The sequence below is a fragment of the Drosophila willistoni genome (assembly GCF_018902025.1).
Source record: "Drosophila willistoni isolate 14030-0811.24 chromosome XR unlocalized genomic scaffold, UCI_dwil_1.1 Seg143, whole genome shotgun sequence".
Taxonomy (NCBI): Eukaryota; Metazoa; Arthropoda; class Insecta; order Diptera; family Drosophilidae; genus Drosophila; species Drosophila willistoni.
Genome location: NW_025814056.1, coordinates 2,695,959 through 2,719,506, shown reverse-complemented (window position 1 = coordinate 2,719,506; position 23,548 = coordinate 2,695,959). Strand labels below are relative to the sequence as shown.

Genomic DNA, 23,548 nt, shown 5'->3' with positions numbered 1-23,548 from the left:
TTACACATAAATACACACATAATCAAGCATCGACCTTTCGATCACACAATTACAATATTTCATTATCATCATCATTACCATCATCATCATTATCATCATCATCGTTCTATACACTATTTAATACATTTGTCATATTTATAGATACACATATTATAGGTAGGTATTACATTTTATTTTATTTTGTATTATCTTGAACTTAGCCACTAAAATAAAACTGTAGGCAAATGGGTATATGAAATTTGTTAATATGCCGAAAAACACTTATAATAGCTTGCACTAGTTATTTCTCTGTTTTTACTACTGTTTGTTATTGTTTTTGCTTGATTAATTTATCTTATAGTCTTTTAAAAGCTGTTTTTTTTTTGTTTGATTTGTGAATAACAATGCAAAAATTATAAACATTTGTGATATGAAAGAAAATGTTGTTTTTTTTTTTGTAGATTCTCTCAAAAACTAAAAAAGGAAAAAATTATAATAGCTGTATATATAAAGTCAATATGTGTATATCTAAATATATAGGTATAGATATCGAAAAAGTATTTTGTTAAGTTGATCAATTATTTAATTAATTTTTGTTTTCTTGATTAGTTTCAAATTTGTTGTAAATGCATTTAAGTAACGTGTCATAATATTGTAAAAAAACGATTAGCTAAAAAGGTGTCTCAGGTGTTTTTAAGGGAAATTCCTTCATGGTTAGTTATCTTATTACACATACATACATACATATATACGTAAATATATAGGCATATTTTATTTTGTATCGTTTTTGTGTTTTTGTTATTTTTTTTTAGCTAGTACATGTATGCAAATATTTGTTTATAACATTTTACTTAAATGAAGAATTCATTGCTGACTAGACTAGTGCGTATTTTAGAATTACAATCGGTTCGCATTTATGTATGTAGACTTTTTCTTGTTAGAATTATATGTTTTAAATTGGTTATTTTTAATTCTTTCTTGGTTTCTTTGATTCTTTCAATATAATTTGCTATAGGTGTACTTCGAGAATATGCATTTTAAGTAGCGTTTGCTCTGTGTTTGTTCTATCGTTGTGGTGACGCATGGAAAAATAAAGATCATTTAACAATTGGATGGCCAAAATAAAAATCATTAATATGAATTTGTTTCTTGAAATTGTAAATTTCTGTATTTGCAGCTGTCAAACTAACAAACTAAATCAATGATTTTAGATGTTTAAGGTAAACAAATAATACCAAAAATTAGCTTAGAGGGAATTTCGTTATGGAATTTAAGAGATTATAAATAAAAAGATTTCAAAATTGATGTTCTTAGGTCGTTATGTTATTTTTTTCGATCTCAGAATGTTTCAATTAATGCAATATTTCAATAAATTTATGCTTTATGTTGCATGTTGTACCAAACCAATGTCAATAATCTTCAATAACAACTTTCTATAGTTTTTCCGTGTGCGCTTTGCTTCTTCACAAAATGTGTATGTCTTTTTTGTGGTTTTTGTTTTTTGTTTTGTTCGTTTAAATCAGTTTATATTGCACGTCTTATTAAGAATCGCCATGAAATATAGTTACATAATTATTTATTTTTGTTTGCATTAATTAAGTTTGTTCGTATTTTTTTTTGTTTTTTGTGTTTTGCTTGTTGTTGTAGTTTTCGCTTTGTTTTTGGTATTACAAATACTTTTTTCCATTAAGATCCTGTGTTACACTTTCAACTTATGGAACGATAAATTTGCAGAAATGTACAGAGAAAGGTATATAGATAGAGAGAGGAGTAAAAAGAGAGTAAATTACAGATAATATATAATAACATATATATATATATATATATATATATATTTATATATGCGTGAATATGTACATACATATATATTTATACAAATATATATATATATATATGCATGCTTGATCCGATATCGGTCAGCAAATGACGCTTCTTGTCCTGAAATCATTGAAATTTTTTGAATCAATCGTTATGTTGTATTCGCGAAAATTGGATTTTGGTTTATAGGAATCAGGGAAATTTAATTATGGGTTGCGATTACGGTATTTACTCTACACATGCGCTATGGGCATTTGAAGCGTCTTTGCATCCCGACGGGTCTTGTCCTACACATATTGATGATCATCAGCAGCACCAGCAGCAGAATCAATACGCAGCAATGGCTCTTTCTCAATGGTTTGATGGACTTGCTCATCATATTCATAGTAGTTCATCCAATCAACACGCTTGGGTTGCACTAGACCAAAGCAATTGCACTCAAGAAAATCAATTAGATTCTGCCATGGACCACGAGTAAAGGGTGAATGACCACCTTTAGCCTGGAAATGACGATAACGACCACGATTCATGCGTTCATTGGTGGTCATGCCCAAGCATATGACCTGGTAGGTCTGGCAAATGGTCAGCAAAATGACCCAAGACATATGCAGTAAGGCATTGCCCATTACCCAGCCTACCCAGGCATTACAATTGCCAATAGCCCGCATGGCGGTTAGAAAATCTAAAATAAGAATATTTTACTCATTTGTATTCTGATGATGAGAAAATGTGTCGGATCTTACCATCAAAATGGACATTGCATTGGTTTACATAATACTTAGATCCACCATAAAGCATCCAGGCGCACATTATTAGCAACATCCAGAGAAAACCCATGAAATAGCTGTGATTCTTAAGACCAATACAATTCCCTACCCAAGGGCAATGATGATCAAAGCGGGCCACACAACGATCGCACACCGAACAGTGCTTTGAGCGTATAGGTCGCCTTACCAGACACCCAGAACAAAAGGAAGCCGGCTCAAAACCAATGCCACCACGCTCTGATAGCTCTACGATGGTCTGACAGAGAAAAGTATTTAAAGGTTTTATGCAAAAATCAAAAACAACAAACCATCACGTCGCTTACCTTGAATCTCTGCTCTCGGGTGGGCTTTATAATGCCTGGATCGCCTTTCCACGACTTGAGGAAACACACCCACAACACTAACGAGCACGCAAGGAAGCATATGGTGGCCGTTAGAGAAACAGCATCATCAATATACATTAGCCAGGTGACATAGAACCAAGCTTTTGTGGCCAAATATACACTTAAGGGTAGCAACGCCATTAGATGATCATCAAACAAGGTCTTTCCAATGGCATGAAATATGGCATATAGACAACCCAGCAGGAAAAACTTTATGATATACAATGTGTTCAGTGTAAACACAATTCCGGCCAGATAAAAGGCTGTGAAGGGGCAGGCCACCATGGACCACCAGCGTAAACGTTTATCATGACGCAGCTTAGATATGAGTGAGCGTCTCTGTTGAGAGGTCAGTGCAGCCTCCTTAACACGTTCCATTACCTTTGCTCCAATCCAAATTGCTCCAGTCTGCGATTCCAACATAGATAATGGCGTCTCGCCTCTCAAATTGGGCACATCCAATGAGGCTTTAGATTTTAGAACCAAAGTAGATATGGCGGTGGCATTCCGAGCCAAAATAGCCCAATGTAACGCAGTATTGCCATGTGTGTAGTCCACCATGGCGGGGTTAGCGCCCAAAGTGAGTAGCAAGCGCACCGGATCCAAGGCACATACCTAAGTAAGAAATCAAACATTAGAGATACAGAGAGCTATGGATACAATTGCATTAATCTATTATTTTACCCACCTTCCAAGCAGACCACATTAGTGCTGTCATTCCTCCTCGGTCCTGCAAGTCTGGATCTACACCCTTGGCTATAAAATATGCAACCAGCGCCGTGTGGGCAAACTGTGCCGCTATGTGTATACAGGAGCAGCCTTCTGCATCTCTGATCCTGGGATCTGCTCCTGCAGCAATTAGTAGAACCACTGCACCAAGATGACCCTGCCTGGTGGCCCAATGAAGGGGCGTTGCATTTAACTCCCCGCCGACTGCATCGACTGTGGCACCCTTCTCTAGGAAGTAGCGTATAATATCCCGTCGATTGTTAATGGCTGCCCAATGGAGCAGGGTAACCGTTTCACTGTCCGGTTGATTCACATCCCAACCGGATTCCACCAGCTCTCTTACCCTGGCAATAGCTCCATACTGGGTGGCCTTAACAATATCGAAGCCACTGTAATCAGGCTCTACGGGGGCGGTGGGTGGTTGTTGGGCTATCAGAGCGGATTGTGGTGGCTGAGTGCCACCTCCAGGAACACACGAACCCGTGGTGGCAGCATTGCAGGCGCTTTGGTACATGGCTGTGAATGTGAATGCACTTGATTTGGTGGCTATTGCTTACTTTAAACCTGATTTGCTTAGCTTCGTAACATTTAAATTAAGGAAATAGAAGTTTGTGGGAAGGGGAGTGGAGCAGGCCGGAGACGACAGCGACCGCGAGCAGGAGCAGGCAATCGATGGGAATGCAATTGGATCACTGTGGATACATTTTTATGGCGACTGTCTAATGCTGGGAGGATTTGTTGTTAACACTCGAATTTGCAGCAAATTTTAATGCGTTTTTTTGCAAAGAACGATATCTTTGAATCGATAGCGATAACATTCCTTAGAGATGACAGTTATTAAGTTAACCAACACCGATACGACTGCCGTTTCCACCACTAGCACCACCACATACCCACATCCACTAGGTAGGCATTTATTATTCAAACTCAATTGCCGTCTATGGCTATAAGCTGGGCAGAATTCTGATTGAGGGCAAAACCAAGCCAAAACCAAACCAAAACTGTGATCATTAAATCTGTTGATAAGCCAACCAGTCAAATCAGCCAGCCAGCTTATGGAGCGACATTGTAAAAGTCAAATCAAATCTTACAATTTACAGATTTTCACCACCCGAGCAGGAGAGCTTCTTTAAGGACGATATCAATCATGATACACAATGGAGCGATAAGCTAAGCTTATCAGCCAAATTTGAGCTAAATGTCCTGCTATATGGTAAGTTAATTTAATTTCTAGTTTTCAAGCACAATCCACCTCAAATGTCCTTTGTTAATCAATCAGGTCAAAATGAAGTGGATATTATGCGGCGTACCACGTTGTTGGTATTGTAGGTCCTGGACCGTGCCTGGCAGATCGAGAACTGTGCTCTTATCGACATGAAGGTGGAAAACGGCATTGATACTGATGGTAACATTGTTCTGGCCGATATCATTGACTCGGTTTCGTGGCGCCTGTGGCCACCTGGGGATAAACGTCTTATGGTGGACAAACAGCTCTATCGCAATCTTACCTCTGTGACCAGCAGCGATATGGATACGGTAAAGCGCAATTTCATTTGGGTATCCGAACAATTGGTTGATATTGTGCCAAAAAAGGACTATCTGGTGGTCATACTGATGGGCAGTGCTTGGGACACATCGCATAGTAAGAAAATTGCCAGCAGTTGCCGTTCTCTGGGACTGAATGTAGAGCTACGGAATAGCATCATATTTGTGGCCGTAGCTGGACGTTCGAATGGTTTGGGTCCTGTTGTATCCGGTAGCACCAATTATCCGATTATTAATTACCCGCCTGTCAAGTCGGAAAACATGCAGGTGGATGCTTGGTCCAGTTTGAATCTGCCCTCGGGCTTGGGATGTGCCACCGTTCTTTATCCAGAGGAAGCTGCATTGCATGCCGCTGCAATTTTGGGCATGTTCAACTTTATGATTTGGTCCAAATTGCGTGCGAAGCAGTTGAATAACTTTGTAACTCTCAAGAAGGCCGACAAGGAGCTGCGAGGTGAGCGCAATGCCTAAAGGATTATGGACCAATAGTCTCAAGTTCGTTTTAAATATATATACGCATATTTATTTTATTTATTTTTGTTCTATTTCAAGAACATTTTACTTTAAGCGTGACACAAAATAAAAAGACCGAATTTTGTTTCCTAACAGTGAAACTTATATTTCATATAAATTTAAAACTTATAAAGTTCAAGGCTAATTTATCCTTTAGCTGTGGATATAAATAGGGATCTAGAAGAATTTACTAACAAAAATCATATTATTGAAGTTACTACAACACCCTAAAAAACTGCCAAAGATAAAGCAAGAAGAAGATTAAAAAACTCCATCCATCGGATATTCGAGGAATACAATGGAACCGTCACTTCATATGGTCGGTGATGCTTCCTTCTATGCGTTGCACACTTCTGACCAAAATTAATATACTCTTTTTGCAAGGGTATAATAATCTTGCAGATACGTTGGAGCTTATAAGTTGGACAATCAACGATGCAATAAAACTGGAATGGAGAAGAACGTACAAAGGATACTGCCTTCTATATCCTTATATGACATCTCAACCATGGTTCCGGAAGAAAGACACCTTTCATCGACTGGAGATAAAACAACAATAGAACAATCAGAGGTCACGCATTTGAAATGAAATTTAAAAAAAGTACACCAATTCAACAAGTAACCCAACAAACAATCATCACAGCAAACATCACAAATACGTCGATAACTTTGCTCCGAAAATGTCGATTACGATAGGTTTGCTCCGATAATGTCGATTGCGATACCCTTCTCCGATAATGTCGATTACGATAACGTTTATCCGATAATGTCGATTACGATAACTTTTCTCCGATAAAGTCGATAATCTTAACTATTCCCGCCTCATTTCTAGCATTATTTTTGGCAAATTTATATATTTGTGCATGGCCTGACGTTTATTTATCTTTTATTATTTTTGTTAACTAGTTTCACAACTTTTTTATGGACGGTAAACGCAAGTTCAATGGCTCAGCCAATGGCCAGGCCAAAAAGTCCAGGTAAGACCGCCACCAATTCTCATTAGCTGTGACTTAATTTTTAACAAAATTAAATTTATTTTGCAACGTCAGGAACTACGAAGAGGATGAAGAGAATGATTTCGAGGCTGCATTGGCAGCCTTGGAGTCGCAAGAGGAACCACTTGAGCAGACCCTGTTGATGGGCGATGGCCCAGAAAATCAGCAGACTAGCGAACGCTGGTCACGTCCTGCGCCACCCAAGCTTGACCCCAGCCGGGATAATATAGAATTTCAGCAGCTAGATGTGGAGAACTATTTGGGCCAACCTTTGCCAGGAATGCCAGGTGCCCAATTGGGCCCAGTGCCCGTGGTGCGGATGTTTGGTGTAACAATGGCTGGAAATTCCGTTTGTTGTCACGTTCATGGATTCTGTCCCTACTTCTACATAGCAGCTCCATCATCATTTGAAGATCGGCATTGCGAGAGTTTCCAAAAATCCCTGGATCAGAAAGTTATAGCGGATATGCGCAGCAATAAGGATAATGTTCAAGAAGCAGTGCTCCTTGTGGAACTAGTGGAACGATTAAATATTCATGGCTACCAAGGTGATGAGAAGCAGCGTTATATCAAGATCACCGTAACGTTGCCCCGATTTGTCGCCGCCGCCTCAAGGTTGCTGAAAAAGGAGATTATAATGTCAGAGATTGACTTTCAGGATTGCCGTGCCTTTGAGAACAACATAGACTTTGATATACGTTTTATGGTGGACACTGGTGTAGTTGGATGTAATTGGATCGAGTTACCCAAGGGCGAATGGCGGCTAAGGTCAGCTTCGTCAAAGCCGCTACCCGAATCCCGATGCCAAATAGAGGTGGACATAGCGTACGACAAGTTTATTTCACATGAACCTGAGGGCGAATGGTCGAAAGTAGCTCCGTTTCGTATTCTCTCCTTTGATATCGAGTGCGCCGGCCGTAAAGGTATATTTCCCGAGGCCAAAATGGATCCAGTAATTCAAATTGCTAACATGGTGATCAATCAGGGCGAATCCGAACCCTTTATTCGCAACATATTTACACTCAAAGAGTGTGCACCTATCATAGGCAGCCAAGTGTTGTGCCATGATCAGGAAACCCAACTGTTGGACAAATGGTCCTCCTTTGTGCGTGAAGTCGATCCAGATATTTTGACAGGCTACAACATAAACAACTTTGATATACCCTATCTGATCAACCGTGCCAGTCACTTGAAGGTGAAAAACTTTGAGTTTCTAGGCCGAATTAAAAACATACGATCTGTTATCAAAGAACAGGTGCTGCAGTCCAAGCAAATGGGTCGTCGAGAGAATCAATATGTCAACTTCGAGGGAAGAGTTCCTTTCGACCTTCTGTTTGTGTTGCTTCGCGACTACAAGTTGCGATCCTATACATTAAATGCGGTGAGTTATCACTTTCTGCAAGAGCAAAAGGAGGATGTGCACCACAGCATCATTACAGACCTGCAAAACGGGGATGAGCAAACGCGTCGACGTCTGGCCATGTATTGTTTGAAGGATGCCTATTTGCCATTGAGGTTGCTTGGAAAGCTCATGGCTATTGTGAATTATATGGAAATGGCCAGAGTAACTGGGGTACCTTTGGAATCGCTGCTAACGCGAGGCCAACAGATTAAAGTGTTGAGTCAACTGCTGCGCAAAGCCAAGACCAAGGGTTTTATAATGCCCTCGTACACCTCCCAAGGATCAGATGAGCAGTACGAAGGAGCTACGGTAATAGAACCCAAACGAGGTTACTATGCCGATCCCATATCCACCTTGGATTTCGCCTCACTATATCCGTCCATAATGATGGCCCATAATCTGTGCTACACCACTCTCATTTTAGGTGGATCTAAGGATAAACTAAAGAACAAGGGACTGATCCAAGATGATCAGGTAGAGTGTACACCGGCCAATAATTATTTTGTGAAAGCAGAGCTAAGACGCGGCTTGCTTCCAGAGATTCTAGAATCGCTGCTAGCCGCGCGCAAGCGAGCCAAGGCGGATTTAAAAGTGGAAAAAGATCCCTTCAAACGTCAGGTTCTAGATGGTCGGCAATTGGCGCTAAAGATATCGGCCAATTCAGTATATGGCTTTACCGGTGCTCAGGTGGGCAAGTTACCGTGTCTTGAAATCTCTGGTTCGGTAACTGCCTATGGTCGCACCATGATTGAAATGACAAAGACTGAGGTGGAAACACATTACACCCGTTCCAATGGCTATGAAAATGATGCTGTTGTTATATATGGTGATACTGATTCCGTTATGGTCAATTTCGGTGTGAAATCCTTGGAACGTAGCATGGAACTGGGACGCGAGGCTGCCGAACTGGTCAGTTCCAAGTTTGTAAAACCTATAAAATTGGAATTCGAAAAAGTCTACTATCCATATCTTCTGATTAATAAGAAACGCTACGCTGGATTGTATTTCACTCGTCCGGAAGCATACGATAAAATGGACTGCAAGGGCATTGAGACTGTACGTCGGGATAACAGCCCACTGGTGGCGAATTTAATGAATTCCTGCCTTCAGAAGTTGCTCATTGAACGCAATCCTGAGGGGGCAGTGGATTATGCCAAGCAGGTTATAGCAGATCTTCTTTGCAACCGCATTGATATATCCCAATTGGTCATAACCAAAGAGTTGGCCAAAACCGATTATGCCGCAAAGCAGGCGCACGTGGAGTTGGCGGCCAAAATGAAAAAACGTGACCCGGGCACAGCACCAAAACTAGGAGATCGAGTTCCATATGTCATTTGCGCGGCAGCCAAGAACACTCCGGCTTATCAAAAGGCCGAGGATCCATTGTATGTTTTGGAAAACTCTGTGCCTATTGATGCCAACTACTATCTAGAGCAGCAACTATCTAAACCATTGCTTAGGATTTTTGAGCCCATTTTGGGAGAGAAGGCCGAGTCAGTACTCCTGAAAGGGGAACACACACGCACTCGTACTGTGGTTCACTCAAAGGTAGGAGGTTTAGCTGGTTTCATGACTCGCAAGGCGTCTTGTTTGGGTTGCAAATCTCTTTTGCCCAAGGGCTATGAGCAGGCCTCGCTATGCCCACATTGTGAGCCCAAAATGAGTGAATTATATCAACGTGAAGTCGAGACGAAGCGAGGGCTGGAACACTCCTTTTCCCGCCTATGGACCGAATGCCAACGCTGTCAGGGATCACTGCATGAGGAGGTAATCTGTTCGAATCGAGATTGCCCAATTTTCTATATGCGGCAAAAGGTGCGCATGGAGCTGGGCACACAGGAAAAGCGAGTGCAACGCTTCGGCCTGGCCGAGTGGTGAGGCACACAAAACTGGAGAATATTAAGCCTAGAATGTCTATAATTAGATTACTAAAAAATTATTACAAAGTTGTTGGTTTTCGTTTTCTTGGGTATTTCTAAGCAATTACGGGGGAAACTTTAAGGATTTGGGCGTTGACTATTTTCGGCTCTGAAGCGTGTTGGATAACCAATCCATTGCTTGGTCCAGGCCCTCGCCTTTGGTGGCCGACGTTTTAAATATTTGAAATGTACGATTCTTAAGATTCTCCAGTCCCAAGGCATGATGCACCTCGGCCACGGTCATACATCCCTCCATATCTTGCTTATTAGCTAAAACAACGAGAATTGCTCCGGCAAGTTCCTCCTCGCGCAGCATATATAGTAGTTCGTCTTTGGAAATGCCTATACGATCCCGATCTGCCGAATCTACCACATAGATAATGGCATCTGTGTTGCTATAATAGCAACGCCAATAGGGTCTAAGAAAAGTAAAAAAAACAAAAACAAATATACATAATAACTTAGACGAAGCAGCTCTTTGTTAATGCAGGAAGACTCACCTAATACTCGTTTGTCCACCCAGATCCCATACTTGGAATTTCAAATTCTTATATGTCACTTGCTCCACATTGAAACCTATGGTTGGAATAGTGGTGACCACCTCACCCACTTGCAATCTGTATAGAATAGTCGTTTTTCCGGCACCATCTAAGCCCAGGATCAATATACGCATCTCCCTAGAGCCTAATAGGCCGCGGAAATAGCTTAGAACTCCACCTGATCATAACAAAAACAACAAGAGCAAGATTTTGAGTCATCATCATTCACTGGAGTGGCATATAGGAGGAGGGCAGCATAGAAAGAAAGCGATTGGAATCGGCTGATTTCTTTAACCTACCCATTGTCGGCTTGCCTCTAAATGCTTAATTGTGTTTGTTGGCCTAACTAAATTGTCGTATTTTTTATTAACTAAACCAAATTCCTATTTTCACTCTTTTTTTGACAGCGAATATTTTGTTGCTGCTGCTGCTTCTTCTTTCCTCGAATTTGCCATTCACAGCTTACGCAAACATGACGTGTCAGCAACTACATTCAGCAGGTAATCTAAGAAGCAAATAAACAAAATATAAATTGTTTCCAAATAAATTAATATCTGTCGTTTCGTGATAGAATTTAAAAAAAATTCAAATCCAACTTAGGTTTTGGTTGAAAAATAAAAAATTTAAAACTATATATATATTTTATATATGTATACTCTCTAAAAATCTTTCCGTCTTAAAACTTTTGAGCTCAGAACGTTATTTAAATCAGAATTAATTGAATGATTTAGTTCTTAAATTATTAATTCTAAAAGGGCATTTGTGGAATTAAATTATATTCCGATATTTTGTGCACATTGCTACATACATAATTTGAACCCTAAAAATATTTTGCATGCTGAACGTAGCCTGAATTGCTAGCCGGCTAGTATACAGACAGCGTTGCCACCTTGTCAGATATCCGCCATTGGAGTTTTTTCGTGGTAGTGTGAAAAAGTCGCGTCGTTCGAGAAAAGTGTGTGGAAAAAATCCTATTAAACATAGATAATAGGTATATGACCAATGCAAATTAATGCACAGGCTTCAGTTATCCAATGTCCCATTAGTGTAACAAAATAAATGCAAGTTTGCAATGCTATTTATACTTTACTTCCAATCGTAATCTGAGTGTGTGAACAACAAAAAAAAAAAACGAGGGGCACAACAAAAAAAATAAAAAAAAACATCTACATATTGCCACCGTTTTAATACGCAAATTCTATTTGCAGGTTTACGGCTCATCAAAAAAACATAATTCAAATGGCCTCGCCCTCGCCGGCGAATAGTCCAATGCCTCCTCCACAAGCACCCAGCCCAATGGCACCGCCATCTCAAAGCCCAGCCCCTTCGCCGCATAGTCCGTATCCCCATCAGCAGCAACAACCCGGACCGCCACCGCCCCAAGGACCACCACCGGGTGGTCCACCACCGCCTCCACATATGCAAGGACCACCACCCCCAGGACATCCCGGAGCCTACGGTCACCCCATGCAGCATGGACCGCCAGGACCAGGTGGAGTTCAAGGCCCGCCACCGGGTCACCACATGCCACCGCATCATCAGGGAATGAGTATGGTTTTTTGTTTTCTAACAACCTTAAACCCTTGCTTTTATTAAAATCCTGCTCTTTTGTTCCTTTAGCTCCACACATGGGAATGCAAATGCCTCCGGCTGGACCAAATATGTCACCACTTGGCTATCAGACACATGGAATGCCGCCAAATGTAAGTTAAAATAAAAATATATATTGTTGTCCCTCAGTGAAGTCAAAAATAGGAATCTCAAAAAATGTCCATGTAGCTAAATTTGTTTATTATTCCAATCCCTCTCTCTCTCTATCCCTGTCTCGATCTGCCATAATCTAAAGACTAATTAATTAATTTGAGGCTTGTATAAATAAACAAAAAAAGCAACTATATATATTGCTGAAATTTACCTAGTAGATAAGCGATTGCAAAACCGTTGGGTTTCTAAAATTTTTTCTATTGCCGATTTGACTTGGATGCAGTTTGGCGGTCAAGCTTATATTAATTTACTTTGAACATCCTCGCCCCCCACCGACTGCTCCTGGTCACCACGTCGAAGTAGATTTTCAATCTCCAGTCGCAATTTTTCGGTGCCAGCACAAATCAGATCCGGTTTCATGACATCAAAAGGTTTACCCAAAGGATTGGTAACAACACCGCCAGCCTCTTTGACAAGCAAAGAGCCAGCAGCGCAATCCCAAGGATACATGTCCTCGATATAAAATGCATCTAAATTACCAGCGGCCACTAGGCAAAGTTCATCCACCACACAAGAGTAGGCTAGTAGACTATAAAATATATAGATAGATAACTACTTCTCAAAGGTTCCAAGTCGTAGAAAACTTACCGTCTGGCTCTTAAACCCACATGATAAATTCTTTTGATATGTTTATTCGCCTGTGCATGAACATGGAGCAGTGAAACTTCGTAGGCCACATTTGCATCACCGATCCGCTCGCAATTGCTGACATGAATGGCTTCGCCATTGCAAAAGGCTCCTTGATTTAATTTGGCCGTATAGAGCTTCTTCTGTACGGGATTGTTAACTATGCCCACAACAATTTCCTTATTAATGGCCAGACCAATGGACACACAAACGTGTGGTATTTGCTTAATGAAATTCGATGTGCCATCTATTGGATCAATGATCCAAGTTGGAGCATCTGTTAGCTCCTTTGAAATATTATTATTCTTAGCCGTCTCCTCTTCGCCAATAAACTTGTGCTGGGGATATTTCTCTAATATCTTAGCCATAAGAAAGTCCTCAATCTTATTATCATAATCGGTGACTACATCGTAGAAAGCACCTTTTATAGAAACATTTTTGCCAGCTTTTTCGTATCCCTCGAGCAGTATTTGGCCAGCCTCCACAGCCAGTGGATAAATAAAGTTATACAATTCGTCAATCTCAAGCGTTGATGCAGTCATATTTTGTACGTTTTTTTTCTTTTATTTGTGTACGTTTATTTTTAATTAGAAATTGGATTGAAATGGAGGGGACTTTGTGTATTTCTTTCTCTAATTGCCTGCCTGTTCTTCCCTCATTCAACGTGGAATGCTAACTAATCAGAGAGGAGAGGAGCAAAGGTTGTCGTTTCCACTCTCGACGATACTGTGATGATGTGAGCTTTAATTGCTCTGGCCCCATCTCTGCTTTATCTCAATTTTGTTTGAGTAGACAATTTTTATGTGGTTTGTCTTTTATCTTTGTATGCATGATATACCTATGTGACTCGCGTTTTTTGTTCTCTAACCACGCTAGTCAAACAGGCATAAAATACCTGTTTTTCTTTCAAGTCACTAAAGTAAAGTATGTGAGAAAACTTTTTCGAGGGGTGCATTATATTTTGATATAATGATTTCTATAGACATAGCCGCCTTGTATGCATTAATTGAAATGATCATCATATATCATCTCTGATTCTCAGTCCTAAAAATTGTTGCAAACTTAAGGCTTTAGGTATAATAATACATACAACATTGTTGAGATATTGCAGCAGCAATAATTATGAAATCTACCAAAGTCATTTCAATTTGTTGTTTTTAAATCGTTATCATGTGTCTAGAAATCTTGAACTAAGTATCTAGCTGAGATTTTGTACCTTGTTGGTTTCAGTTGCCAATTTGTTTTCCGATATTTAACTGACATTGATAAACAGTTTATAAATTCGTTTTTAGCCATTTTGGTTTTTTTTTTTTTTTTGGTAATACACTTAATAGCTTTATATCATTTAGTAAAAATTATTACAGAAAGGAGAATCTTTAAATCTTCTGAGTCGTAAGAATAAAACTTTTTTTAATCTATTGCTAATTTAACAGACATCTTTCGGGAAAGATTTCGAAAGATAGAGTCAAAAGAACGAATGGTTGACAAAAGAGAGAGACTTGCATTTGGAAGAGTACCGAAATGATATGATCGGTGTGTAAATTGAACATTGAGAGAATTTACTGAGAGTAGTATGTAGTATGAATTCCAGTCTGTATACAGTTCGATGAAGTGGAACACGTTTCGTGCAGTACAATTACTCTACTGTTAACTAATGTACATATGTACATTGACAATTGCTGGAAAAGAGCTTTTTGCTTTTAATTGTGACAATTTGTAGGGGGTAGGAGGAGGAGGAGTATGTACACTGTATGCATGGGAGAAAATAGCTCATTTTGTACACAGATACTAGACCAAACTTGTGGTAAACAGTTAATTTTATAATCAGTTATATGAGGTTTTCGCCCTTCCTGATATCCTGCTTTATAATCGCTATAGTTTGAATTTGTAGTTATCGCCCGCCCTGATTCCTAAATCTTTGTAGTATTGTGCTCTGATAAGAAATAATTGAAGTAAGGATGATTGGTAAATTTAATATCAGCTGTTTGGCAAAGCTTTCAATGAAGCTTTTTACATTATTATTAGAATACCGTATGGTAAAGCCGTGAAAAGAAGAAAGAGAGCAAAAACGGGAAAAAGTTTCAAATGTATTTTTATAAATTTTATCTTTATACAAAATGGTTGAGCTGCATGTATTTGTTTTGTTTTTTTTTAACAAACTTTGTTCAGATCTCATCTACTTGAAGGTATATTCAGTTATCTGATTAGCCTCCTCGATAAGAGCAATGACATTTTTGGCCAATTCGGGCGTTGCTGAACAAACACAATCCGGTTTCATCACATCGAATTTACCACCCTTTGTATGGCAAATAGTACCGCCAGCTTCGGTTAATATAATAGCTCCGGCAGCTAGATCCCATGGCTTTAGATCTTCCACATGATAGGCATCACATTGGCCGGTGGCCACATAGCAAAGAGTTAAAGCGGCACTACCAAAGCAACGGGTACTAATTAGAGTAATTAGAAACATAAAAATAGTCAACAATTTGAAAGGAGCCATGGACAAAGATAACAACTAACCCAGTGGCATTGGAGCCCAATTTATATAGTCTTTTAATATTTTTATCCCTCACACGCGCAGCATGGATGAGTGAGATCTCATAGGCCACAACAGCTTGACTAATCTGTTGAAAACAAAGACAAAAATGACAAGATAAGAATAAAGATAGACTGTTTCATTAGCATTTTGCTTGCATACCGTAGTTACTTTTGAGGTCTCAATCCGCTGGCCATTCAAAAAGGCCCCATTACCTTTCCATGCTGAGAATAGTTCGTTTAGGGGGGGATTGTAGATAATTCCAGCCACCAGCTCTTTATTAATGGCCAAACCCACCGAAATACAACAATGCGGGATGCGATGTATAAAATTTGTTGTGCCATCAATTGGGTCGATTATCCAGGTGGGAGCATCTGTTAGTACCGCTTCACGATGTGATTCTGCCGACTCCTCTTCGCCAATGATTAGGGATTCAGGAAAGGCTTTCAAAAGGCCCTCAGTTAGCAAATCCTCGATTTGTTTGTCATAAACAGTGACCAAATCGTAAAAGTCGGCTTTGACTTTGTAATCGGTTTTTTTCTTTTCATAACCCTCCTGCATAAGTGGGCCACATTTTTTCACCAGATCCAGGGCCACATCGTAATATTCCTTGAGTTTAGCTTCGCTAGCCATGATGGATAGATGGATGCTTATTTTGAAATTTCTTTATTTTTGCTGCTCCTCTTGCTGTTAGGGCATTCAAATGCCAACTGAATGAACCAACCTTTGGCTGGATATGTGATAGACAAACAGCTCCAATATAAACAAAGTAAACAAGCTTTTATTTAAAAGCTTTTCACACTTATACACACTGTAAAAATTTCTGAGAGATAGAGAGAGAGAAAGAGCGAGGCAGAGAGGAAAGATATATTCGGTGTATTTTAATAACCGAAATCGAGTCGAAATCGGAGATAAACACTGAATGGGAATGCCATTCAATCTACTGATCCCTAATCCCAATTCCCATTGTCTCGGCGTCTTTCATAATGTCATACTATATTCATATTCAAATTTTGGCTGTCTTGGCTAAGAAGCTTTAATTCAATTTAATTTCCAATCATAAACTTGCTTAGATTAAATTAAATTAGTTTAATATTTTTTTAATTTCTAAATTTTATTTTATTACAAATTCACATTCGTAAACAATTAGAAATCGAACTACCATTACAATTCAATCCCCACCAACATTATCAGCTTGATCCGCTTTACGTATAAGTTGCTCGATTTCCATTCTCAATGATTCAGTGCCAGCACAAATTAAATCTGGTTTCATTATATCAAATAAACCACCATAGGGATGAGTGACAATACCACCAGCTTCACAAATTAATAAATAACCGGCAGCACAATCCCATGGGAACATATCCTCAATATGAAAGGCATCCAAATTGCCAGCGGCCACCATACAAAGTGAATCCACAACACAGCTATAAGCCAGGAGACTATAAATAGGATAAAATATTGAGAATTATTTGTCACTTTGCTTTAATTTTTTGAATAACTACCGTCTGGCATGCGAGCCCACATGATAGATTCGCTTAATGTGCTTGTTCCTGATTTTCGGAGCATGCAGTAGACACACCTCATAGGCAACATTGGCCTCATTGAGAGTTTGGCAATTGCTCACGTGAATGGCCTCGCCATTGCAAAAGGCTCCTTGATTCAATTTGGCCGTGTAGAGCTTTTTCTGTGCGGGATTGTTAACTATGCCGACAACAATTTTCTTATTGATGGCCAGACCAATAGACACACAAACGTGTGGTATTTGCTTAATAAAATTCGAGGTGCCATCTATTGGATCAATGATCCAAGTTGGAGCATTTGTTAGCTCTTTAGTGATATTATTATGATTTATATGAGTATCTTCTTCACAAATGAATTTATGTTCTGGATATTTCAATAAAATTTGCTTCATCAGAAACTGTTCAATTTGATTGTCATAATCGGTGACGACATTATAGAATTCTCCATCCTTTAGATCGATGGGTTTTTTAGGATTTTCGTATCCTTCGATTAGGATCTCTCCTGCTCGCACAGCCAGAGGATAAATGAAATCGAAATATTCGTTAATTTTCTCAGTAGTTGTCATTTTATAAGATAAGAGATACACACATATATAGAATGTGAGAACGAGTGAAAAGACTATATAATTGGCTATGAGAACAAAGAGCACTGAGAAGATAGATTGCTGCAACAACAACGATGTGAAATAATATGTTCTGACTTCGCCGAGAGTGAAACTTCCACTGAGTTTAAATTTTCGAATGATGCAGTCAGAACAGGTCTGTTTAGATAGATGTCAAAGTATTTAACTGAGATTTTAACAATAATGGAAAAGAGCTTTTTATATACATACATTCTGCAAGGGGAGGCGTCAATAGAATAGTATAAGGGAGATGCTGCTCCTTGTGTCCCCCTCTGTTATTCTAATTACAATTATTTGAGGTATCAAACTGAATATACTTGTGTACATTAATTATTGGGTACATAGATCAATTCAATTTGCCTGTCTTAAATAAATAAAATAAAAGGTTTTAGAGTTAAGCGATTAAACACATTAAAAATATTATCAAAAAATATGCTGCTTGATGCTAAACAGAAACCTTTTAATTTTATTTAGTATAGTAGATAACACATATAACATACAGCAACACATATAACATACATACATAATTTGAGAATTCTTAATTAGAATTGTATCTGACTTGTAATGTTTTTAGGCACCCACACAAGGAGGACCGTCGGGAGCTGGTCCACCGGGACCGCCGCCACCTGAACGCTCCGGCCAAGAGAATTTGCATGCATTGCAGCGAGCCATCGATTCCATGGAGGAGAAGGGAATGCAGGAGGATCCGCGCTACTCACAATTGTTGGCCATGCGAGCCACTTCCAAGCATCAGCATCTGAATGTGAATCAGGTTAATCTGTTGCGAACTCAAATTACTGCCTACCGCTTGCTGGCCAGAAACAAACCCATCTCCATTCAGATGCAACAGACCCTGCAAGCACAGGCGGCGCAGCAGCAACAACAGCAGCCACCACCGCCCATGGGTGGTCCACCGGGAATGCAAGGAGTACCACCACCAACGCAGCAGCAGCAGCAACAACAACAGCAGCAGCAACAGCAGCAGCAACAACAGCAGCAGCAACAGCAGCAGCAACAGCAGCAGCAACAACAGCAACAACAGCAGCAACAGCCGCCATCAACTGGTACACCGCCACAGTGCTCGACACCACCAGCTAGTCCTTATGGCCAGCCCCTGCCGGGCCAGAAACTGCAGCAGCCACCAACTGGACCAGTGCCAGGGCAGTTACCGCCTCATTTGCAGCAGCAACAGCTGGCTCAAGGACAACCTTTGACGCCACAACCGCCACCTTCGGTGGTGGGACAACAGTCATCGTTGCCCGAGCAACTGCATCAACATCATCCTATGCCGAATGGTGGCAAACCTTTGGCCATGGGTGCAGCGGGAGGACAAGCCCTGATACCATCATCAGGCATTCCGCTGCAGCAGCAGCAACAGCAGCAGCAACAACAACAGCAGCAACAACAACAGCAACAGCAGCCAGGCATGAGGACAGCACCACCAGGAATAAATCAAGTCGCCCAACCAGGCCCACCGCGACCTGGTGGTCTGCAAGGACAACATCAACCTATGCCCAAGCCCAATCGGGTGACTACTGTTGCCAAGCCCGTGGGCCTGGATCCCATCACGTTGCTCCAGGAACGCGAAAATCGAATTGCGGCCCGCATCTCGTTGCGGATGCAAGAACTTCAACGATTGCCAGCAACCATGTCTGAAGATTTGCGTCTGCAGGCGACCATTGAGCTGCGGGCATTACGGGTTCTGAATTTCCAGCGTCAATTGCGCATGGAGTTTGTTCAGTGCACCAGGAGGGACACCACTTTGGAGACGGCTCTTAATATGAAGTTCTATAAGCGTACCAAGCGACAGGGATTACGTGAGGCCCGAGCCACCGAGAAACTGGAGAAGCAACAGAAACTAGAGGCAGAGCGTAAGCGCAGGCAAAAACATTTGGAGTTCCTAGCGGCAGTGTTGCAGCATGGCAAGGACTTGCGCGAGTATCATAGAAATAATAAGGTAAAATCCATCGGTTATTAAACCGACCTTATACATTTATGCTCACCACATCAATCTCTTTCCATTTAACAGGCCCAACTGGCTAGAATGAACAAAGCAGTGATGAACTATCATGCTAATGCCGAACGAGAGCAGAAGAAGGAACAGGAGCGCATTGAAAAAGAGCGTATGCGTCGCCTTATGGCTGAGGATGAGGAGGGATATCGCAAACTTATCGATCAGAAAAAGGATAAACGTCTGGCTTTCCTTTTGTCGCAGACAGATGAGTATATCAGCAACCTAACCCAGATGGTTAAACAGCATAAGGATGATCAAATGAAAAAGAAGGAGGAGGAAGGCAAACGATTGCAGTTATACAAGAAAGAGCTGCTAATGAGTGGCGAATATATTGGAATTGATGAGGGCAGCATTGTTGCCGATATGCGTGTTCATGTGGTCGAGCAATGCAGTGGCAAGAAGCTTACCGGAGATGATGCCCCCATGCTAAAGCATTTACATCGTTGGCTAAATATGCATCCAGGCTGGGATTGGATTGATGACGAGGATGACAATAGCGGAGGACTTGGAGGCGTTAGCCAAAATGAGAGCAAAGCCAATGCGAAAGAGGAACAGCCCGAACTCGAAGAGGATGTACCGGATAAGGTCGATCCGGAGGGTGCCGAAAAGAAGCCCATCGGCGACGAGGAAGCAAAGTCCTTGATTACAACAGCCAAGGTCGAAGACGATGAATATCGCACAGAGGAGCAGACTTACTACAGTATAGCCCATACCATACATGAAAAAGTCTTCGAACAGGCCAGCATTATGGTCAATGGTCAGTTGAAGGAGTATCAGCTGAAGGGTCTTGAGTGGCTCGTGTCCTTATACAACAACAACTTGAATGGCATCCTGGCCGATGAGATGGGTTTGGGTAAGACCATTCAAACCATATCGCTGGTGACCTATCTAATGGATCGCAAAAAGGTTATGGGTCCCTATCTAATCATTGTACCCTTATCCACATTGCCCAATTGGGTGTTGGAATTCGAGAAATGGGCACCGGCAGTCGGTGTAGTTAGCTACAAGGGCAGCCCACAAGGGCGACGTTTACTTCAAAATCAAATGCGAGCTACAAAATTTAATGTTCTACTGACCACTTACGAGTATGTTATCAAGGACAAGGCTGTTCTAGCTAAAATCCAATGGAAATACATGATTATTGATGAGGGTCATCGAATGAAGAATCATCATTGCAAACTCACACAGGTCCTGAATACCCATTATATAGCGCCCTATCGTCTGCTCCTTACGGGAACTCCGTTGCAAAACAAATTGCCCGAACTGTGGGCACTGCTCAATTTCTTGCTGCCCTCCATTTTCAAGTCGTGCTCCACTTTTGAGCAATGGTTCAACGCCCCGTTCGCCACCACCGGCGAGAAGGTGGAATTGAATGAGGAGGAAACCATTCTGATTATTCGTCGTCTACACAAGGTGTTGCGTCCCTTCCTTCTGCGTCGACTCAAAAAGGAGGTCGAACATCAATTGCCCGACAAGGTGGAATATATTATTAAGTGTGACATGTCCGCGTTACAGCGCGTCCTCTACAAGCACATGCAGAGCAAGGGTGTCCTATTGACCGATGGATCCGAGAAGGGCAAACATGGAAAGGGTGGAGCCAAGGCCCTAATGAACACCATTGTCCAGCTACGAAAGTTGTGCAACCATCCATTTATGTTCCAGCATATCGAAGAGAAGTATTGCGATCACACTGGTGGACATGGTGTAGTATCAGGTGAGTTGAACAGAATGCAGAGAGGTGATCTAGAGAATGTGGGTAGCTAACTTTCAATTGTTTTCGTTTGACAGGTCCCGATCTCTATCGTGTTTCGGGTAAATTTGAGCTTCTCGATCGTATACTGCCCAAGCTGAAAGCAACCAATCATCGTGTACTACTCTTCTGTCAAATGACCCAGTGCATGACCATTATCGAGGATTATCTGGGATGGCGTCAATTTGGATATCTTCGGCTCGACGGAACGACTAAGGCTGAGGATCGTGGTGAACTCTTGCGCAAGTTCAATGCCAAGGGCTCAGACTATTTTGTATTTCTGCTCTCCACACGTGCCGGTGGTTTGGGTTTGAATTTGCAGACGGCCGATACTGTGGTCATATTCGATTCTGATTGGAATCCGCATCAGGATTTGCAGGCCCAGGATCGTGCTCATCGTATTGGTCAGCGAAATGAGGTGCGAGTACTCCGGCTGATGACAGTAAATTCAGTGGAGGAGAGAATTTTGGCCGCAGCCAGATACAAATTGAATATGGATGAGAAGGTCATTCAGGCCGGTATGTTTGATCAGAAATCAACGGGTAGTGAACGACAGCAGTTCCTGCAAACGATTCTGCATCAGGATGACAATGAGGAGGAGGAAGAAAATGAGGTGCCCGATGATGAGATGATCAACATGATGATTGCCCGCAGTGAGGAGGAAATAGAAATTTTCAAACGCATGGATGTCGAAAGAAAGAAAGAGGATGAAGAAATCCATCCTGGTAGAGAGCGTCTCATTGATGAATCTGAATTGCCCGACTGGTTGACGAAGGACGATGACGAGGTGGAGCGTTTCCACTATCAGTACGATGAGGATACCATTTTAGGTAAGAATATCAATCAATCGGTTTCTTTTTTTTTTTTTTTTTTGCAAAATTTTAAATTGTTTGTGTATTTGCTGTTGATTTTAGGCCGTGGCTCTCGCCAACGCAAAGAGGTTGACTACACGGACAGCCTTACCGAAAAGGAATGGCTGAAGGCCATTGATGATGGCGCAGAATTTGATGAGGAGGAGGAAGAGGATGACTCCAAGCGTAAGAGGCGGAAACGCAAGAATCGTAAGGACGAATCCGATGATGATTCGATGATACTTAAACGTCGTCGCCGCCAGAATCTAGACAAACGTTCAAAGAAACAAATGAACAAAATTATGAGTGCCGTCATTAAGCATACCCAGGACGGACGGACACTGTCGGAACCGTTTATGAAGTTACCTTCGCGACAGCGTCTGCCGGATTACTATGAGATCATTAAACGACCGGTGGACATTAAGAAAATCCTACAACGCATCGACGATTGCAAGTATGCGGATCTCAATGAGCTCGAAAAGGACTTCATGCAATTGTGTCAAAATGCCCAGATTTATAATGAGGAAGCCTCGCTTATCTATCTGGATTCCATAGCGCTGCAAAAGATATTCGTTAGCTCCAGGCAAAGGGTCACAGCTGCTGCAGATGCTGCTGCAGTGGCAGCCGGTGAAAACACAGCGGAGGCGTCACACGGAGCCGGTGGTGGAGGTGCTTCTGATAATTCAGACAATGATGATGACGATGTCGGTGGCGGAGGCGGCGGAAATAACAATGATGATGGCTCCGATGATGAGGAGATTGCCACTACTTCGGCAGCTGCCGTTAAAATGAAACTTAAACTTAACAAATCACTGGCCAGTGCCCCAACCACACCCACGCAATCAGTATCAAGCGGTGTTGGCGGTGGCGCGGCAACCACATCCAAAAAGCAGACACGACGAAAGCGATCCCAAAAGAAGTACACCATTTCCGATGATGACGATGACGATATGGACTAGCTACCGTTGGGTGTGATCTTTAAGCGTGGCTCCATGGATGAAATTTGAAAATGTGGAGTGTAACCATATACTATTTATTAATTTAAAGAAGAAACGTTTACACTGGCAAGCAAACGTGTCAAACATTAATTTTTTTTTTTTAATTGTTCACAAATACATTTTCTCCTAGTGTAGACACTCTTAATTTTAAATTAATATTTCTTTTAGGTAAGACAAGACACATTCTAGACGATTGGGCGATTCTCTTGTCTTACCTTTACAATCCTAGTGCAAACACCACCCGTTCTAAGTTCTTCTAAGTTACGCTTCCTT

At 41.1% G+C, this 23,548-nt stretch overlaps 8 protein-coding genes across 9 annotated transcripts; 3 read left to right on the top strand and 5 right to left on the bottom strand.

Moving 5' to 3' along the window:
• Nucleotides 1–1,538: 1,538 nt before the first annotated feature.
• On the bottom strand, nt 1,539–4,491 carry LOC6646503 (palmitoyltransferase Hip14). Its single transcript, XM_002069144.4, has 4 exons — nt 3,636–4,491; nt 2,888–3,562; nt 2,541–2,820; nt 1,539–2,479 (listed from the first exon to the last, which is right to left on the bottom strand). Exons 1-4 carry the CDS (start codon nt 4,188–4,190, stop codon nt 2,085–2,087), a joined length of 1,905 nt encoding a protein of 634 aa, XP_002069180.3. The 5' UTR covers nt 4,191–4,491; the 3' UTR covers nt 1,539–2,084.
• A 38-nt stretch (nt 4,492–4,529) lies between these two features.
• Nucleotides 4,530–5,813, top strand: LOC6646502 (multifunctional protein ADE2-like). Its single transcript, XM_023178096.2, has 3 exons — nt 4,530–4,582; nt 4,777–4,889; nt 4,956–5,813. The coding sequence occupies exon 3, from the start codon at nt 5,051–5,053 to the stop codon at nt 5,690–5,692; it is 642 nt and encodes a 213-aa protein (XP_023033864.1). The 5' UTR covers nt 4,530–4,582; nt 4,777–4,889; nt 4,956–5,050; the 3' UTR covers nt 5,693–5,813.
• Nucleotides 5,814–6,550: 737 nt separating this feature from the next.
• Nucleotides 6,551–10,080, top strand: LOC6646501 (DNA polymerase delta catalytic subunit). The gene is made up of 2 exons (XM_002069142.4): nt 6,551–6,711; nt 6,784–10,080. Exons 1-2 carry the CDS (start codon nt 6,656–6,658, stop codon nt 10,007–10,009), a joined length of 3,282 nt encoding a protein of 1,093 aa, XP_002069178.1. The 5' UTR covers nt 6,551–6,655; the 3' UTR covers nt 10,010–10,080.
• Nucleotides 10,029–11,048, bottom strand: LOC6646500 (ADP-ribosylation factor-like protein 1). The gene is made up of 3 exons (XM_002069141.4): nt 10,889–11,048; nt 10,551–10,767; nt 10,029–10,469 (listed from the first exon to the last, which is right to left on the bottom strand). The coding sequence occupies exons 1-3, from the start codon at nt 10,890–10,892 to the stop codon at nt 10,148–10,150; spliced, it is 543 nt and encodes a 180-aa protein (XP_002069177.2). The 5' UTR covers nt 10,893–11,048; the 3' UTR covers nt 10,029–10,147.
• Nucleotides 11,049–11,498: 450 nt separating this feature from the next.
• LOC6646496 (ATP-dependent helicase brm) lies at nt 11,499–23,350 on the top strand. Its single transcript, XM_023178074.2, has 7 exons — nt 11,499–11,580; nt 11,798–12,138; nt 12,210–12,292; nt 18,237–19,619; nt 19,692–21,390; nt 21,465–22,256; nt 22,341–23,350. Exons 2-7 carry the CDS (start codon nt 11,829–11,831, stop codon nt 23,234–23,236), a joined length of 5,163 nt encoding a protein of 1,720 aa, XP_023033842.1. The 5' UTR covers nt 11,499–11,580; nt 11,798–11,828; the 3' UTR covers nt 23,237–23,350.
• Nucleotides 12,358–13,671, bottom strand: LOC6646499 (inositol monophosphatase 2). Of its 2 annotated transcripts, XR_002724245.2 has the most exons (3): nt 12,942–13,671; nt 12,505–12,882; nt 12,358–12,429 (listed from the first exon to the last, which is right to left on the bottom strand). XR_002724245.2 is itself a non-coding variant. In XM_002069140.4 (2 exons), exons 1-2 carry the CDS (start codon nt 13,520–13,522, stop codon nt 12,591–12,593), a joined length of 873 nt encoding a protein of 290 aa, XP_002069176.1. In that variant the 5' UTR covers nt 13,523–13,671; the 3' UTR covers nt 12,358–12,590. The 2 variants fall into 2 exon arrangements, 1 of the variants encoding a protein (XP_002069176.1); XM_002069140.4 differs by having other exon boundaries at nt 12,358–12,882.
• LOC6646498 (inositol monophosphatase 2) lies at nt 15,048–16,217 on the bottom strand. Its single transcript, XM_002069139.4, has 3 exons — nt 15,679–16,217; nt 15,501–15,604; nt 15,048–15,427 (listed from the first exon to the last, which is right to left on the bottom strand). The coding sequence occupies exons 1-3, from the start codon at nt 16,147–16,149 to the stop codon at nt 15,157–15,159; spliced, it is 846 nt and encodes a 281-aa protein (XP_002069175.1). The 5' UTR covers nt 16,150–16,217; the 3' UTR covers nt 15,048–15,156.
• LOC6646497 (inositol monophosphatase 2) lies at nt 16,637–17,734 on the bottom strand. The gene is made up of 2 exons (XM_002069138.3): nt 17,022–17,734; nt 16,637–16,958 (listed from the first exon to the last, which is right to left on the bottom strand). The coding sequence occupies exons 1-2, from the start codon at nt 17,603–17,605 to the stop codon at nt 16,688–16,690; spliced, it is 855 nt and encodes a 284-aa protein (XP_002069174.1). The 5' UTR covers nt 17,606–17,734; the 3' UTR covers nt 16,637–16,687.
• Nucleotides 23,351–23,548: the final 198 nt, after the last annotated feature.

Excerpts from the sequence above, each read along its gene's own strand:
- LOC6646503 (XM_002069144.4), bottom strand. The coding sequence starts at position 4,190 with ATGTACCAAAGCGCCTGCAATGCTGCCACCACGGGTTCGTGTGTTCCT. Across the intron at positions 3,563-3,635 it reads TAATGTGGTCTGCTTGGAAG|GTATGTGCCTTGGATCCGGT; the intron begins GTGGGTAAAATA and ends TTTCTTACTTAG. Across the intron at positions 2,821-2,887 it reads CCCGAGAGCAGAGATTCAAG|ACCATCGTAGAGCTATCAGA; the intron begins GTAAGCGACGTG and ends TTTCTCTGTCAG.
- LOC6646502 (XM_023178096.2), top strand. The coding sequence starts at position 5,051 with ATGAAGGTGGAAAACGGCATTGATACTGATGGTAACATTGTTCTGGCC.
- LOC6646501 (XM_002069142.4), top strand. The coding sequence starts at position 6,656 with ATGGACGGTAAACGCAAGTTCAATGGCTCAGCCAATGGCCAGGCCAAA. Across the intron at positions 6,712-6,783 it reads GGCCAGGCCAAAAAGTCCAG|GAACTACGAAGAGGATGAAG; the intron begins GTAAGACCGCCA and ends TTGCAACGTCAG.
- LOC6646500 (XM_002069141.4), bottom strand. Across the intron at positions 10,470-10,550 it reads GGTGGACAAACGAGTATTAG|ACCCTATTGGCGTTGCTATT; the intron begins GTGAGTCTTCCT and ends TACTTTTCTTAG.
- LOC6646496 (XM_023178074.2), top strand. The coding sequence starts at position 11,829 with ATGGCCTCGCCCTCGCCGGCGAATAGTCCAATGCCTCCTCCACAAGCA. Across the intron at positions 21,391-21,464 it reads TGGACATGGTGTAGTATCAG|GTCCCGATCTCTATCGTGTT; the intron begins GTGAGTTGAACA and ends TTCGTTTGACAG. Across the intron at positions 22,257-22,340 it reads CGATGAGGATACCATTTTAG|GCCGTGGCTCTCGCCAACGC; the intron begins GTAAGAATATCA and ends TGTTGATTTTAG.
- LOC6646499 (XM_002069140.4), bottom strand. The coding sequence starts at position 13,522 with ATGACTGCATCAACGCTTGAGATTGACGAATTGTATAACTTTATTTAT. Across the intron at positions 12,883-12,941 it reads GTGGGTTTAAGAGCCAGACG|TCTACTAGCCTACTCTTGTG; the intron begins GTAAGTTTTCTA and ends TATATTTTATAG.
- LOC6646498 (XM_002069139.4), bottom strand. The coding sequence starts at position 16,149 with ATGGCTAGCGAAGCTAAACTCAAGGAATATTACGATGTGGCCCTGGAT. Across the intron at positions 15,605-15,678 it reads AGACCTCAAAAGTAACTACG|ATTAGTCAAGCTGTTGTGGC; the intron begins GTATGCAAGCAA and ends TGTTTTCAACAG. Across the intron at positions 15,428-15,500 it reads TTGGGCTCCAATGCCACTGG|TACCCGTTGCTTTGGTAGTG; the intron begins GTTAGTTGTTAT and ends TACTCTAATTAG.
- LOC6646497 (XM_002069138.3), bottom strand. The coding sequence starts at position 17,605 with ATGACAACTACTGAGAAAATTAACGAATATTTCGATTTCATTTATCCT. Across the intron at positions 16,959-17,021 it reads GTGGGCTCGCATGCCAGACG|TCTCCTGGCTTATAGCTGTG; the intron begins GTAGTTATTCAA and ends TCCTATTTATAG.